At 44.5% G+C, this 14,428-nt stretch overlaps 1 protein-coding gene across 3 annotated transcripts in view; it reads right to left on the minus strand.

Moving 5' to 3' along the window:
- Positions 1–13,783, minus strand: part of LOC124545071 (CB1 cannabinoid receptor-interacting protein 1-like) — a 774,949-nt gene extending 761,166 nt beyond the window's left edge. For all 3 annotated transcript variants that reach the window (XR_006967587.1, XM_047123880.1, XM_047123879.1), the window contains exon 1: positions 13,003–13,783. Coding sequence is in view for 2 of the 3 variants with exons in the window: in XM_047123880.1 (XP_046979836.1) it covers positions 13,003–13,078 (76 nt within the window). In the remaining variant the exon portion in view is untranslated. The remainder of the gene's footprint in view (positions 1–13,002) is intronic.
- Positions 13,784–14,428: the final 645 nt, after the last annotated feature.

The following is a 14,428-nucleotide window of genomic DNA, read 5'->3' on the forward strand; positions in this document are numbered from 1 at the left end:
ACTGATGACCTCAGATGTTGAGTCCCATAGTGCTCCGAGCCATTTGAACCATATTTTGCTCAACGACCATTCAGCGAACGTTGCTTCACATGGGACTCTGTAACAGACGCCTGGATCATGAACCTATGCTGACTGCTGTCCATTGGCGGCGAACGTTGGAATCTGTACGCCAGTAACGCAACTCGACGCTCACTCCGTGGCGACAGGTGGTCTTGGATGGATCACGCTTTATGTTCCATCGGACAGATGGCCGTTGGCAAGTAAGGCTCTACAATAACGCCGGAAGGTTTCAGGCGGGAGGAGCGGACGTTATTGTCTGAGCAATGTTTTCATGGAATTCCATGGGTGACCTCCTTATTCTGGAAGGCACATTGCATCAACCGAAGTATGCATATATCCTTGGAGGCCATACCCACATATACATGCAGTACAGTTTTCCTGGACACAACGGCATCTACCAGCAAGGCACTGTAATGTGTCAAACAGCTCGGAGTGTACGTGCGCGATTCGAAGAGTACCAGGAGAGTTCGCTGTACTCTGCTGGCCACCAAACTCCCCGGATTACAACTGAGTCGAGATTCTTTGCAACCACGTCGATCTGTTCGCATCATGGGTCCTCAATCGAGATGGCCACTGCACTGGAGTCGGTACGTCTCCACATACCGGTGGTACCTTCCAGAACCTCATTGTTCACAATACATATAAATGCTCTAGTAGATAGTGTCGGAATTTCCATGCGGCTTTTCGCAGATGATGCTGTAGTATACAGAGAAGTTGCAGCATTAGAAAATTGCAGCGCAATGCAGGAAGATCTGCAGTGGACAGGCACTTGGTGCAGGGAATGGCACCTGACCCTTAACATAGATAAATGTAATGTATTGCGAATACATAGAAAGAAGGATCCTTTATTGTATGATTATATGATAGCGGAACAAAAACTGGTAGCAGTTACTTCTATAAAATATCTGGGAGTATGCGTGCGGAACGATTTGAAGTGGAATGATCATATAAAATTAATTGTTGGTAAGGCGGGTGCAAGGTTGAGATTCATTGGGAGAGTCCTTAGAAAATGTAGTCCATCAACAAAGGAGGTGGCTTACAAAACACTCGCTCGACCTATACTTGAGTATTGCTCATCAGTGTGGGGTCCGTACCAGGTCGGGTTGACAGAGGAGGTAGAGAAGAGCCAAAGAAGAGCGGCGCGTTTCGTCACAGGGTTATTTGGTAAGCGTGATAGCGTTACGAAGATGTTTAGCAAACTCAAGAGGCAGACTCTGCAAGAGAGGCGCTCTGCATCGCGGTGTAGCTTGCTGTCGAGGTTTCGAGAGGGTGCGTTTCTGGATGAGATATCGAATATATTGCTTCCCCCTACTTATACCTCCCGAGGAGATCACGAATGTAAAATTAGAGAGATTCGAGCGCGCAGGGAGGCTTTCCGGCAGTCGTTGTTCCCGCGAACGATACGCAACTGCAACAGAGGCACGTAATGTGCCCTCCGCCACACACCGTTGGGTGGCTTGCGGAGTATAAATGTAGATGTAGACACTCTTCATCGACGGCATCACAGCAAACTGTGCTTATTTATGCTTTTGACAAAATGGTTCAAATGGCTCTGAGCACTACGCGACTTAAACTTCTGAGGTCATCAGTCGCCTAGAACGTAGAACTAATTAAACCTAACTAACCTAAGGACATCACACACATCCATGCCCGAGGCAGGATCGGAACATGCGACCGTAGCGGTCGCTCGGCTCCAGACTGTAGCGCCTAGAACCGCACGGCCACTCCGGGCGGCTATGCTTTTGACAAGTGGCCACATTCATGTGACTTGACCGTGTATTTAGAAGTTGTTTCTGCAACTTCCGAGGGATCACTCACCCAGGGGAGAATCCGATGTCAGTGTCCCCAACATGCTCAGAATTTGCCGCTGGACACACACACGTCATTTTGACGTCAGATTAGAATAACCCGAGCCTGTCACTAGAGGACCCAAAAAAATATGCCGCAGTCCATTGACGAAGTTGGGCTGCGGCTTGCCACGGTATCGTGGCAAGGAGACTACCGTGTGTACCAGAACTGCGGACATGTACCTACGAAGAAACAGAACGTAATTCTTTTCAGGATGATAATTAAAATTTTACTACTGTCTCACGAATATTTTCGTCTGTGTTTCGAATTTCGAGGAGGCGGAAACGCAGGATGAATGACAGGTAGACAGTGTTTCTGTCCAAAACAGTGAATGAAAGATTATGATTTTAATCCCGCAGTGAAAGCCAGTGCAACCCACGACCCCATTACGGCAATCAGTAATCACTGGAACGCCACACTGTTGCGTTAGCGGACATTACAAATGCGCGCTGTTATAAGCTGATTTTACGTGGCGCGTCGGCTTAAATGCGATTAGGCTTTTTATTCGCTGCGCACAGCACACAGCTGGCAGCAATTCCAAACACAGAGGGGGTTGAGGGTGGCGGGATTCCGCGCCTGACCTGCAGACCTGGTCACGCCCGCATGTTGACGTTACCGTTCGGTTCGTTAAACGAAACTGTACAGTTCCAGGTCAAAGTGCGCTCTGTGTTTTCCTGGAGGTGCAGCAGCTCAATGAATGTTTGTGTTCTTGCTTGCGTTGTGTTAGTTGCTGAATTTGCAGCAGTTTCAGACCCTTTTCATCTAGTTTTGTCAGGTATGTGAATTAATTAGCAGCGATTGTTTCGATTCGTCTTCAGATGCGTTTACAGTGTTTCTTGTATGCTTCGTTGTACAACGTAATTTGGAGGTTCCTTACTTTAGATAAACAATTCATTACAACGAAGATTTCGGGCGTGTGCATGAAGTGGACCGAGCATATTTGTTATAGCTAATATAGTTGCTGGTTTCCCATCGGGTGTCTTCTCAGGTAGCAAATAGGGGAATACCCAGCAGGTATGGAGAGTACTGTGGAAATAAATTATCTAGAGGAGACCAAAAGTATCACACGTCATCTCTCACTTTCGGTATTTAATCAGCAAAGGAGAATGGAAAAAATCATTTTACAGGTTGATTGCTGATGTAACTGGCCAGCTTCTGTTCATCGAATATAAATCACCTGACAAAAAGCCTATTGGCGGATGTTTTAGGAAACGAAAATGATGCAGAAATAGTAATTGGTGTACGGCTCGTACAAGATTTGCAAAATACAAAGTGAAAGCATATGATGGTCTCGGTGCCAAAAGAAGAAGGAGGAGAAAAAAGGGGCGGGCACGTAATACTTGGATTCAGAGGGTTCAGTCATTCATGAGCGGGAAGAATATTCCTGAAGACTTATGGAGAAATAGGAAAAACGGAGAAATAAACAGACACACCCTGGAATCATAGATGCTAGGGATTGTGTAAACATCTTAAACCGGAAATAATATTCTTAATATAATATTTCAGTTTCCGACATTCAGAAGCATATTAAAACGTTACAGTACTATTTGTAACTTGTAGCAGACGGCACGCCTAAAGACTTTAAGGTAGGAGATATTACCTGCGGCTACCAGTCGTGTCTGGCGGAAGTTCCAGCGTCTTAGACGTGCTGAAAGTGTTTGTACCCTTGGGCCAACATTTGGAGAATTTGCAGTTATTTGTAGAATACGATAATTGTAGTTAATTAAAAACATCTAAATTCAACATTTAAGAATATCTTTGAATGTCAGAATTCGTGTAATTTGCAGTTTATTGTAATTTTGATGGGAACTACTTTCTGCAATGAACATTTTGGGACAGCAGCTTTGGAGGGCGTAACACTCATCTTACAAGTCTTCGTGAGAATGTGACGTAATTTTGACGTCACAAACTGTATCGAAAAAGCAAAGAGCTGTCTATCGGTATTCATGATCGTACAATACGTGAGGAGAACATGACGTTCGAAAGAATAACATTTGCCTCAGTTTGAGGGACGTGGAGTTTACGATTTTTGTTTCTTGCAGGGTACGTTAACCTCGAATTGATGTTGTTTATAAATGTGCAAAGCTTTGCACTCATGTGGACTGGGCTCTGGATATGGAAGAGATTGAAGTGTTTGCAAGAATTAATTCTGCAATTTACTAAAAAACTTGTGCTAAGAATTTTTCCTAAAAGGTCTTAATCAACAATGAATGAGAGACGACTTGCTGATTTACAAGCAAAAAGAAACTGAATCCATACTGAACACTGTTGATTAAGGTGTCTACACAACGCAAGTTTACTTTTAGAAACTCTGGAAACTTATCTAAGGAGTTGGTCTGAAACTGGAAAGTGTGGACAGCTATTCCAGCAGACGAATTACAGCGGCAGCTGATACAACTTAAGTTCTATGAATAAATTCTGTTTCAGAACACCAGCACATTGAGGATCTCTCGATAACAAGTGTCCGGTATCGGTACAATTTGTTGTAATAAAGTGACGGGAAATGTAATATTGATGGCTACATATGTTATCTAATTGAAGACATTCTTGTTTGGCAAAGAAGCGTCCTAAAAGAACTAGCTCGTATGTTTTCTTTTATAGGTTATAGATGGATGAGACTATTGTGTGCGTATTGAGTATTGAAATGGGGACCTAGAAACGACGGAGAGGCTTCTTCTTCCCGCCGTAGCCCTCAGTGATTCACAAACCCACAAGAGGCCACAGCAGTCCACCCACACCAACGCCGCCCCACACCGAACCCAGGGTTATTGTGCGGTTCGGCCTTCGGCCCCCAGTGGAACGCCGCCCTTCCCCTCCCCCTCCCCCCCCCCTCCTCCCTGGCCCTCCGGGAACGTCTCATACCAGACCCAGATTGGTGTACTCCAATGTTTGCGTGGTAAAGTAATTATGGTGTACACTTACGTGGAGAAAGTGTTTGCCCAGCAATCACGGACATAGTGTAACTGAGGCGGAATAAGGGGAACCAGCCCTCATTCACCGAAGCAGATGGAAAACCGCCTAAAAACCATCCACAGGCTGGCCGGCTCACCGGACCTCGACACTAATCCGCCGGGCGGATTCGTGCCGGGGACCAGGCGCTCCTTCTCGCCCGGAAAGCCGCGCGTTAGACCGCACGGCCAACTGGACGGGTATGCACTAATTTACATGCACATTTACATCACCTGGCATAGTTAGGGCCTTCAGGCTCTCTCATATCACACGAGACATAGCTACGAAGGTCAGACTTATTGATATTCTGTTAATTAATCGCTCATTATGGCCTTATCGTATGTTCATAATGATACCTGCAGAACTTCATGCCAGTACAATAGGTGGGACAAAATTTAAAAAAAAAATACTGATTAGTTCTTGTGGTTGAGCAGAAGCGCATGCTGTTTGCAGATCAGATGTAAGGAAGAAAACAGAAACAGATAGCTAATATTGACAAGGCGACGGAAATATTTGTTCGCTGTTGTGCAGAAGGGTGTATTGAGAGGGATATTTAATTGTATAAATAATGTTCAAAGTTGAGACACTCCAGAAAAATCCAAGAATAACTTAAGGCGCCAATGATTATTTACCCAGTTTTGAATCTTTATTGACTACCTTACTCAGAACAATGAATACTGAATTTTGTCAGTAATTTTTATTACTAATTAAAGACCATAGATCATAGTGACATTAAGTTGAACACTGTAATGGCACGTGTGAACTTGTTACTTGAGTTGAACATGACTGATTCTACTCAGTGTCTGTTTCTAACTCCTTTCATGTTCATTCTCTGAGCAACAATCAACTTCTTCACGATTTAGAATAACCGGTTTCATTGTTTTGCAGCTTTATGGCGTGGACATTACTGATAAAATTTATCATGTACTGGTGTAACAAAGCAAAGTAGGATCTATAGGTCTCTGTACTTCAGGTATTTGAACTTTACGTTTTTCACTATTTATTTACAGAATAGGGAAGATAGTGATATTCCTGCCGGAACTATGCGTTTTCTTGTTATTAACATCTTGAAAATATTCCATCTATTCATTGAGAGATTTTTTGTAATACAGGATGAAGAGTGATTTCTTTTGAAGATGCAACCATTTTATTTTTCTCAACCCTTTCACGGAGTCCTTGAGATAATCAAACGATTGCACTTAGTGTGAAGAAATCATTGACAGTCATCTGGACTACCTATAAAAGTTCTTGCTGGCCGCAGAAATGAGCAATGTCCACTGTTCAGGTACAAGAATCGAACGATTCTTCCTGGCAACCTTCTCAATAATTCCAATATATTGGTCACATTCCCTATAGGAATGACCAGAAATCATGAATTTGTAATCTGCAGCTTCAATGTTTGTATTCTGGGTAATATAATGTCAGAACTTTACTCGTATTTACATTTATTTTGACACTCAGCGTCGTCGCTAAAGGCTGTGAGGTGTGTAAATGGTGTGAACAATCTACTTACGTAAGGCAAAAGGCAAGAAGTAATTTCTTGGTATCCAAGGGCAGCTTTACTCTCATGCCAAATGTCAGTTTGCTACTGCAGAGGATAAATCGTGTATGCAAAAAATGTAGGTCCACAGCTGTCTTACATTGTACGCTTTGCTGCAATAAAGCACAGGTCTAGAGAGTGTCTTCTGTAGGTCAAAACATATTGCTGTTTGCGAACTGTCATATTTTGAACATTCTTTTCGCCTGCTTTTTGCTTATCTAACTGATTGTGCCGTACACAGACTTAATTCCTTTTCAAGAGTCAGTATCTGAACATTTTTGGGTCTCCATGCACTATCAAATTCTGCAACCTGTCACAAGTCACCCAAGGATCAATACAAGTTGTTAGGCAACCCAGGCTGACGGCCATATTGAACACTAATCTGTAGCAATATTCCTTAACAGGTGGTTAATTATTTTCTGCAGAAAACTCTATTAAGAGTTCAGACATTTTTCACAAATGTGCACTTATTTTTTATAGTTTAAAAATATCTGTAACATTAACTTACTGTGTAGGAAAGTAAATAATAAAAATGACGAAGAAGCAATATAACAATTTTGAATTAAATATCTTCTGTTAAAGACTCAGCTAGGAAAACAAACAGCTGTTTGCAATCGCTTGGTAGCCAAGAGATCCAAGTGCTCTTATACCCTTTGACATCCAAAAAAATGTGAGTTTGTCTTAGTTATTTTCTTTCCAGCCAGTACATGTCAGCACCAGACTGCTTGTTACTTGTACCCACTGGCCACACAGGTTGGTGTTTGCTTTAATTACTGATATCTACACTTACCTTCAAAATTGAAAATCCGTCACTTTTACCCCTTGGTCTCTAACTGTTTCATATGTACATACATACATACACGGTTTTAGGTGTGAAGGTGCAAATATTTTTCTTGATGACTGAAGACTGAGTACTAAAAACATTACATCATTTTAAGACTAATAATCACAGCCATTACGTGTAGTGTATTTTTAGGCTGGTTAGTGCCTCCAAGTACACAAGGCATAAGCAAGCCATTAATGTTTATTTTCCCCGTTGCAGCAGGTCAGGTACTGAATGTGGGTGCGTGGACTCAAAACTTTAAGTCTATGCTGAAAGGTTTAGTCCCCCTCTTACTGCAGCTGCGACCATGCAGAAAATATAAGCAACTAATTTACGTGACGTGTTGAGGGGGGGGGGAGGGGGGGACGACGACTATTAGACATAGAAGAGACACCCAACACACAGAAGTAGGTATATTCTAAGGTACCAGTGCTCAAAATATCTTGCATCTATACCCAAATACTACTACTACCACACAAACACACACACACACACACACACACACACACACACACACACACACACACACACTTTTATATATGCAGTACCTCAATATGTACACACATCAGTGTGTTAATTGTTTCTTCTCTGCATCTTCTCACAAACGTGGCCTATAATTCACTACCTGTTTCTATATTTTCGGCACAACCGTAACTGCACCTCTAAGTGGACTACGCCTCTCTATATAGACTAGACTAACCATCTTGCGTCCACGTGTCACACTTCACCACCTGACCTGCTGCCCAACAACGTAAATACTAGAATGAGATTTTCACTCTGCAGCGGAGTGTGCGCTGATATGAAACTTGCTGGCAGATTAAAACTGTGTGCCGGACCGAGACTCGAACTCGGGACCTTTGCCTTTCGCGGGCAACTGATCTACCAACTGAGCTACCCAAGCACGACTCACGCCCCGTCCTCACAGCTTTACTGGCAGAAATAAAGCTGTGAGGACGGGGCGTGAGTCATGCTTGGGTAGCTCAGTTGGTAGAGCAGCTGCCCGCGAAAAGCAAAGGTCCCGAGTTCGAGTCTCGGTCCGGCACACAGTTTTAATCTGCCAGGAAGTTTCAACATAAATACTAATTTAATGGTGTTCAGTACACCAACCTCAGTCACCAACAGAAATATCTGCAGTTATACCCGTTACATCAAGAATATATATCTCATAACACTCACATATCGATGAAGACAGTCGTTGTGGACTTATCTTGATTATCAGCCTTTCGCAAATCTGGGGCGACGAAACCTGTCCGATTACTCACATCTATAGATTAAAATGTCGCGCATAAAATTAGCCACTTACGACAGGTTCAGGCGGGGTAAGCAGAGTGATCACTGTAGGGTTAGAGAATGTGTGTGTGTGTGTGTGTGTGTGTGTGTGTGTGTGTGTGTGTGTGTGTGGAGGGGGGGGGGAGATGTTTCTAAATTTTGACACGGAAGTAACATAAATTCGTGATTGTGCATTATTACAGAGACAGTCAACTTTAAACGCGGTATTTATTTGTACCAAAGAACATTAAATTATTAAGGCTGTTGTGAAACAATGCAATGAGCAGAAGGCAAAATGACGTTCAAAATATTTAGTATTTCCTTCCATATTGCAGAACACATTTAAATATAAATATAATTACTGTTATTAATCAATGAATTGTCCATTCACGCAGACAACACAGCACGTAGTGAGGAAATTCTATGGCTGCCCTACGTCCAGGATCCCTGGACTTATGCTAGTTTTGGGGCTATCTGGGTGCGTCCTCTGGCATTTTTATCAAATGGCCTGAGACAGACCTGGACCATTCTTGTGAGTTGGGAACTTCGATTGTTTGGAAATAAATAAATTTTAATAAGTCTTAGTTAAAATCCAGTAAAGGAAGAATGTTCAAATGTGTGTGAAATCTTATGGACATAACTGCTAAGGTCATCAGTCTCTAAGCTTACACACTACTTAACCTAAATTATCCTAAGGACAAACACACACACACCCATGCCCGAGGGAGGACTCGAACCTCCGCCGGGACCAGCCGCACAGTCCATGACTGCAGCGTCCCAGACCGCTCGGCTAATCCCGCGCGGCACTAAACGAAGACTAGCGCGTAAGTACTTTCGTTGGTTTTACATTTTAAAAAAGCAGCAAACACGCTTAGACGCTCTCCTATACAAGTATTTTCCATACATCTTTGAAGGCGCCGACAATCGGCGATCGCATGCACCGCACTGCTGTTTCTCCCGCCAGCCAATTCTGCACAAACGAGCCAACTGTGGGACTTTCCATGTCACTCCACACGTCCGTGCTGCAAATACACTGACGGAACAAATCCAACATCAAATAATAATTAATGCAGAGTAATGAAATTTCGGAAATAAATTTGTCTATGTAACGTATTTAGGCAATTAACACTGCAAGGACTAGATAAGCCACTTCAAAAGTGAAATGCTGGTACGTTAATGACTGGTGTAACCACCAGAATGTTGAATGAAAGCGTGCGAAATTCCCGGATATCAGCTCGTGTGATAAAGTAGCATGCCCGTTGCACTTGGTCGGTCAGTACGGGGTCGGTTAATACTGTTTGTTGGTGACGCTGGAGTTGTCCGATGATATCCCGTATGTGCTCAGTTGGAGACAGATCTGGTGATCGAGCAGGCCAAGGCAGCATGTCAAGACTCTGTACATTATGTTGGCTTACAATAGTGGTAAGTGGGCGAGCGTTATACCGTTGGGAAATGTCCACTGGAATGCTGTTCATGAATGAAAGCACTTAAGGTCGAATCATCAGATTGACGCACAAATTGCAGCCAGGGTGAATGGAATAACCACGAAAGTGCTCCTACTGTCATACGAAATCGCATTCCAGACAACAATTCGAGGTCCAGTGTGTCTAGAACACACACAGGTTGGTTGCAGACCATCAACTAGCCTCCTCCTAAGCAACACACGGCCATCACTGGCACGAGGACAGAACCAACTTTCATCAGGGAACACGACAGACCTCCACCCTACCCTCCAATGAGCTCTCGCTTGACAATAGTGAAGTAGCAAACGCCAGTGCTTTGGGGTCAGTGGAATGCACGCTATAGGGCGTCTGCCTGGGATCTGTACGTGAAGTAACAGTTCTTTGTGTCACTGTGGTGCCAACTATTGCTCATATTGCCACTTCAGGTGCCGTACGATGTGCCAGAGTGAAACGCCAAACGCGATGCTCTTCCCTCCCATTAATGCACGTGGCTGTCCGGACCCCGGTCTTCTTGCGACTGTACATTATCGTGATGACTACAACCAGCAGTCATGTACGGTGACTACATCCCTATCAAGTCTCTCTGCATTATCGCAGAAGGAAGATCAGCTTCCCGTAGCCCCATTACACGACCTCGTTCGAACTCAGTGAGTTGTTGAAAATGGCGCTTTTGTCGCTTTAAAGGCCCTCCTGACTAAAATCGACTCAGCAGGTCCAGTATCAAAGCTCATGACCATTACAGCGTGAATTTAAAGCAAACCTGATTTCCATCCTCATTGGGTGCTACTAGCGCCACTCTTGCGCGACTGGCGCGAGATACGAGTAGGCGTAATTCAAATGGTTCAAATGGCTCTGAGCACTATGGGACTCAACTGCCGAGGTCATTAGTCCCCTAGAACTTAGAACTAGTTAAACCTAACTAACCTAAGGACATCACAAACATCCATGCCCGAGGCAGGATTCGAACCTGCGACCGTAGCGGTCTTGCGGTTCCAGACTGCAGCGCCTTTAACCGCACGGCCACTTCGGCCGGCAGTAGGCGTAATTCCTCAGATGTATATACACGCCTCCCAACTCTCCTTTAGGTAGCACAACTCGTCCTTGGTGTTGCGATATTTTTCGTCAATCGTATATTATCTCGATACTAAAAGCACGCTGGTTTAGGTAAGTTTGTATCATTAATATTCGTCGATATTTAACAAGTCATTGTTTTTTATATGAAGTCTTCACCGGTTATCAGTCGAGTAGCGTCGTCGTCTCGCAGCAACGTTTCGATGGAATGCGTCTCCATCATCTTCAGGCGAAGTAGAAGATCCAGCTGAAGATGATGGAGACGCATTTAATCGAAACGCTGCTACGAGATGACGACGTTACTCGGCTGACAACCCGTGAAGACTTCATATACGAAATTCTCCGAGAAAGCCTGCACTCACATGTAAAAGTCATGGTTTCATTTGCATGCCGTGCCTATTCTTTGAACTGACCTCATGCTAACAACCACGCTGTTAAGCGCCTCAAAATCCTCAAGAATAACAGTCTATTCTTGTTTCCAGATGCAGAATGCCAAATATTTAATAGTGATTTGTAAAACAAATAGAGTCAAATAATGAAAACCATAGCCGGCCGGTGTGGCTGTGCGGTTCTAGGCGATTCAGTGTGGAACCGCGTGATCGCTACGGTCGCAGGTTCGAATCCTGCTTCGGGCATGGATGTGTGTGATGTCCTTAGGTTAGTTAGGTTTAAGTAGTTCTAAGTTCTAGGGGACTGATGACCACAGATGTTAAGTCCCATAGTGCTCAGAGCCATTTGAACCATTTTTTTTAAACTATCACTGGTAAGTCCTGTGTAGAATTTGTTCTAAAACCATTTCCATTGCAAGTAAGTAGTGGCAATGGGCGGACTTATCGTCGACAGGCTGCCTTTGTCCGGGAAAATAATCCGATATGGCCCAGATATTAAAGGTTTTTGAACTTTTGACCAGTGTCAGCAATTTAAGTGATGACAGGCAATTATAACGTCACAACTTTGGGGTCCTTGAAGCTATCTGAAACAGACAACACTCTGCACGAAGCGATGCTAATGGGGTCGACTTTTATCAACCACTCCTTAGCGGTCGATTGTCAGCTTATCGCGTCGATACTACATGTAGCCAATCGGGGGCTCACAACGTACTAATTTATGTACACTATCACATAATAGCAAGACTGGCACATGTACTGCTCGAGGTATCGACCAATAATGTCGGTAATAATCTTGAGCAAAAAAGTTTGACAACGGGTCTAGACGGACCATTGGCGTTGCTGGGAATAGTTTTGGGAAACGCTGAAGCAGCCGAAAAAATTTGTGATAAGTTCCTGTGGGACCAGACTGCTGAGGTCATCGGTCCCTAGGCTTACACACTACTTAATGTAACTTAAAGTAACGTACGCTAAGGACAACACACACACCCATGCCCGAGGGAGAGCTCGAACCTCCGACAGAGGGAGCCGCGCGAACCGTGGCAAGGAGCCCTAGAACGCGCGGCTACCACGCGCGGCGAAGCAGCCGGTACCAGCCGTCTGCTTCGACCCATGAAACCATCAAAATGGTGGATACAAACATATAAATCTGTAATCAGCATAACGAGGATTTTATTGTTCTCGTCAACTCACAACAGAACTGCTACCGTCCAGACTGAGGTAGATTTCTGGCTGCGCTACAGATCAGTCTGTCCCCACATAAAAAAGTAATTTAGAAGGAAATTAAATGTTGTTAGTGTTCTGTTCTATCTATGTTTCTCTCGTATGACGGCCCCTCCCGCCGGAGGTTAGAGTCCTCCCTCGGGTATGGGTGAGTGTACTGTCCTTAGGGTAAGTTAGTTGAAGATAGTTTAACGAGTGTGTAAACCTAGGGACCGATGACGTCAGCAGTTTGGCCCCTTAGGAATTCACACACATTTGAATATTTTTGAACATTTTCTCTCGCGTGAGGTCACACTCCACAACATTATTACGTCACGATTTTCGGTATCGGTAGGTTCAACCCAGCTGTAGATTTATTTGTAGACTTACCGGCTAAGTCTCTCCTGTGGCGCTTGCTGCCCCAGAAGCGACAGCAGTCGATGCTGATGATATCGCCTGGCGCCATTACAGTATGTCCGGTCCACTGACTGCTATGTTATTTGCTCTCCGTAACCACAAACTACCACAGGTGACGTTTCACACCTATCCACTCTCGTGCCATTTCTGTTGAAACACTGCACTCAGCGCGTTACAGGACCAACTAAACGCAGTTGTCTTAAAATAAGTTCCATATTGTGACTAAAAGTCCCTAAAGAAACGACCTATGCCCAATGTGCGAGATGCTACGCTGATAAACCTCTGGAAACACTACAGTCCCGCTGTGTCTCACTCTCATAAATCTTCCTGTGCTAACATATGCTAGCAAAACCTACGCAGCTCAGAACTTCACTGTTGCTGGGAGACAGATCATGCACAATTTCTTATGTCACAGCACACTCAACGAAACACACGGTGCAGCCAGGAGATCTGTTCACGAAACTAGTCCAATCACACGTCAGCTGTTTACAGGTAATCGAACGACAACCGAGTTGTTTCCTATAAAACTGGCACCTGAGTACTGAAGGTAAATTTCTGCATCTCGCACACTTTGCGTCGCAGGAACAAAGCGCAGAACAGATTACTATGCCGACACTGTCCACACACTAAAAATTTGATTATTACGCTGAAAAAGTAGGTAAGGAACGAGGAGCAGGACAGCGGTGCATCGACAGGCTGTAGAATATTAGAGTGGTTGCGGATGCCAGGTTACGACAGTCGCGTCGTGGGGTACACCCCGAGTACCCGCGCCGAGGACGCTGGTTTATTGCGGCCGCACAGACCAGAGGCTAGTAGAGACTAGAGACCACGGGAGGAGCCGCCACCTGGCCGAGGCGGGCTATCTGCGCGCAGGACGTATTTTTAAACGCGGCCCGCGCGCAACAAGGGACGCTGCGCCCCGACGCCTTCCCGACGCGCGCTCGCTCTCCTGTTTTACGACAATAATAGCCGAGCACGCCATCGTCGCTAATCGCCGTCCTCTCAGCTACCTCGCGCGGACCACACCGGCAAGGGAACGCCAAGTGCAGGAACGATTTCGGGATACCTGTAATTAACTGACCACCCGGGGCTAAACAAACGTTAAAGTTCATATAACGATCACGACTTGTTTCCCATATTCCAAGAATGAAAGTAGTCAATGTGTTGGAAGACACACACACACTTGAGGCTCCATGCCGTTGCTAGTTGGAGCTGTGCTTGAGTGACCTACATGCATGTTTATCGACTTAGATTCTATGCCTTTTAACCATGGCTGCATTAGCTCGCTTTTTAGTTTGCGTCTCTTTACGGCACAGAATTTTGCAATTGATTTTTAACTAACTTTCTGTCGAGGTAGACATTTGAAAGCTTAGACGTAGCTCGGAATTGGATGACCATG

The sequence above is a fragment of the Schistocerca americana genome, chromosome 8, assembly GCF_021461395.2.
Source record: "Schistocerca americana isolate TAMUIC-IGC-003095 chromosome 8, iqSchAmer2.1, whole genome shotgun sequence".
Taxonomy (NCBI): domain Eukaryota; kingdom Metazoa; phylum Arthropoda; class Insecta; order Orthoptera; family Acrididae; genus Schistocerca; species Schistocerca americana.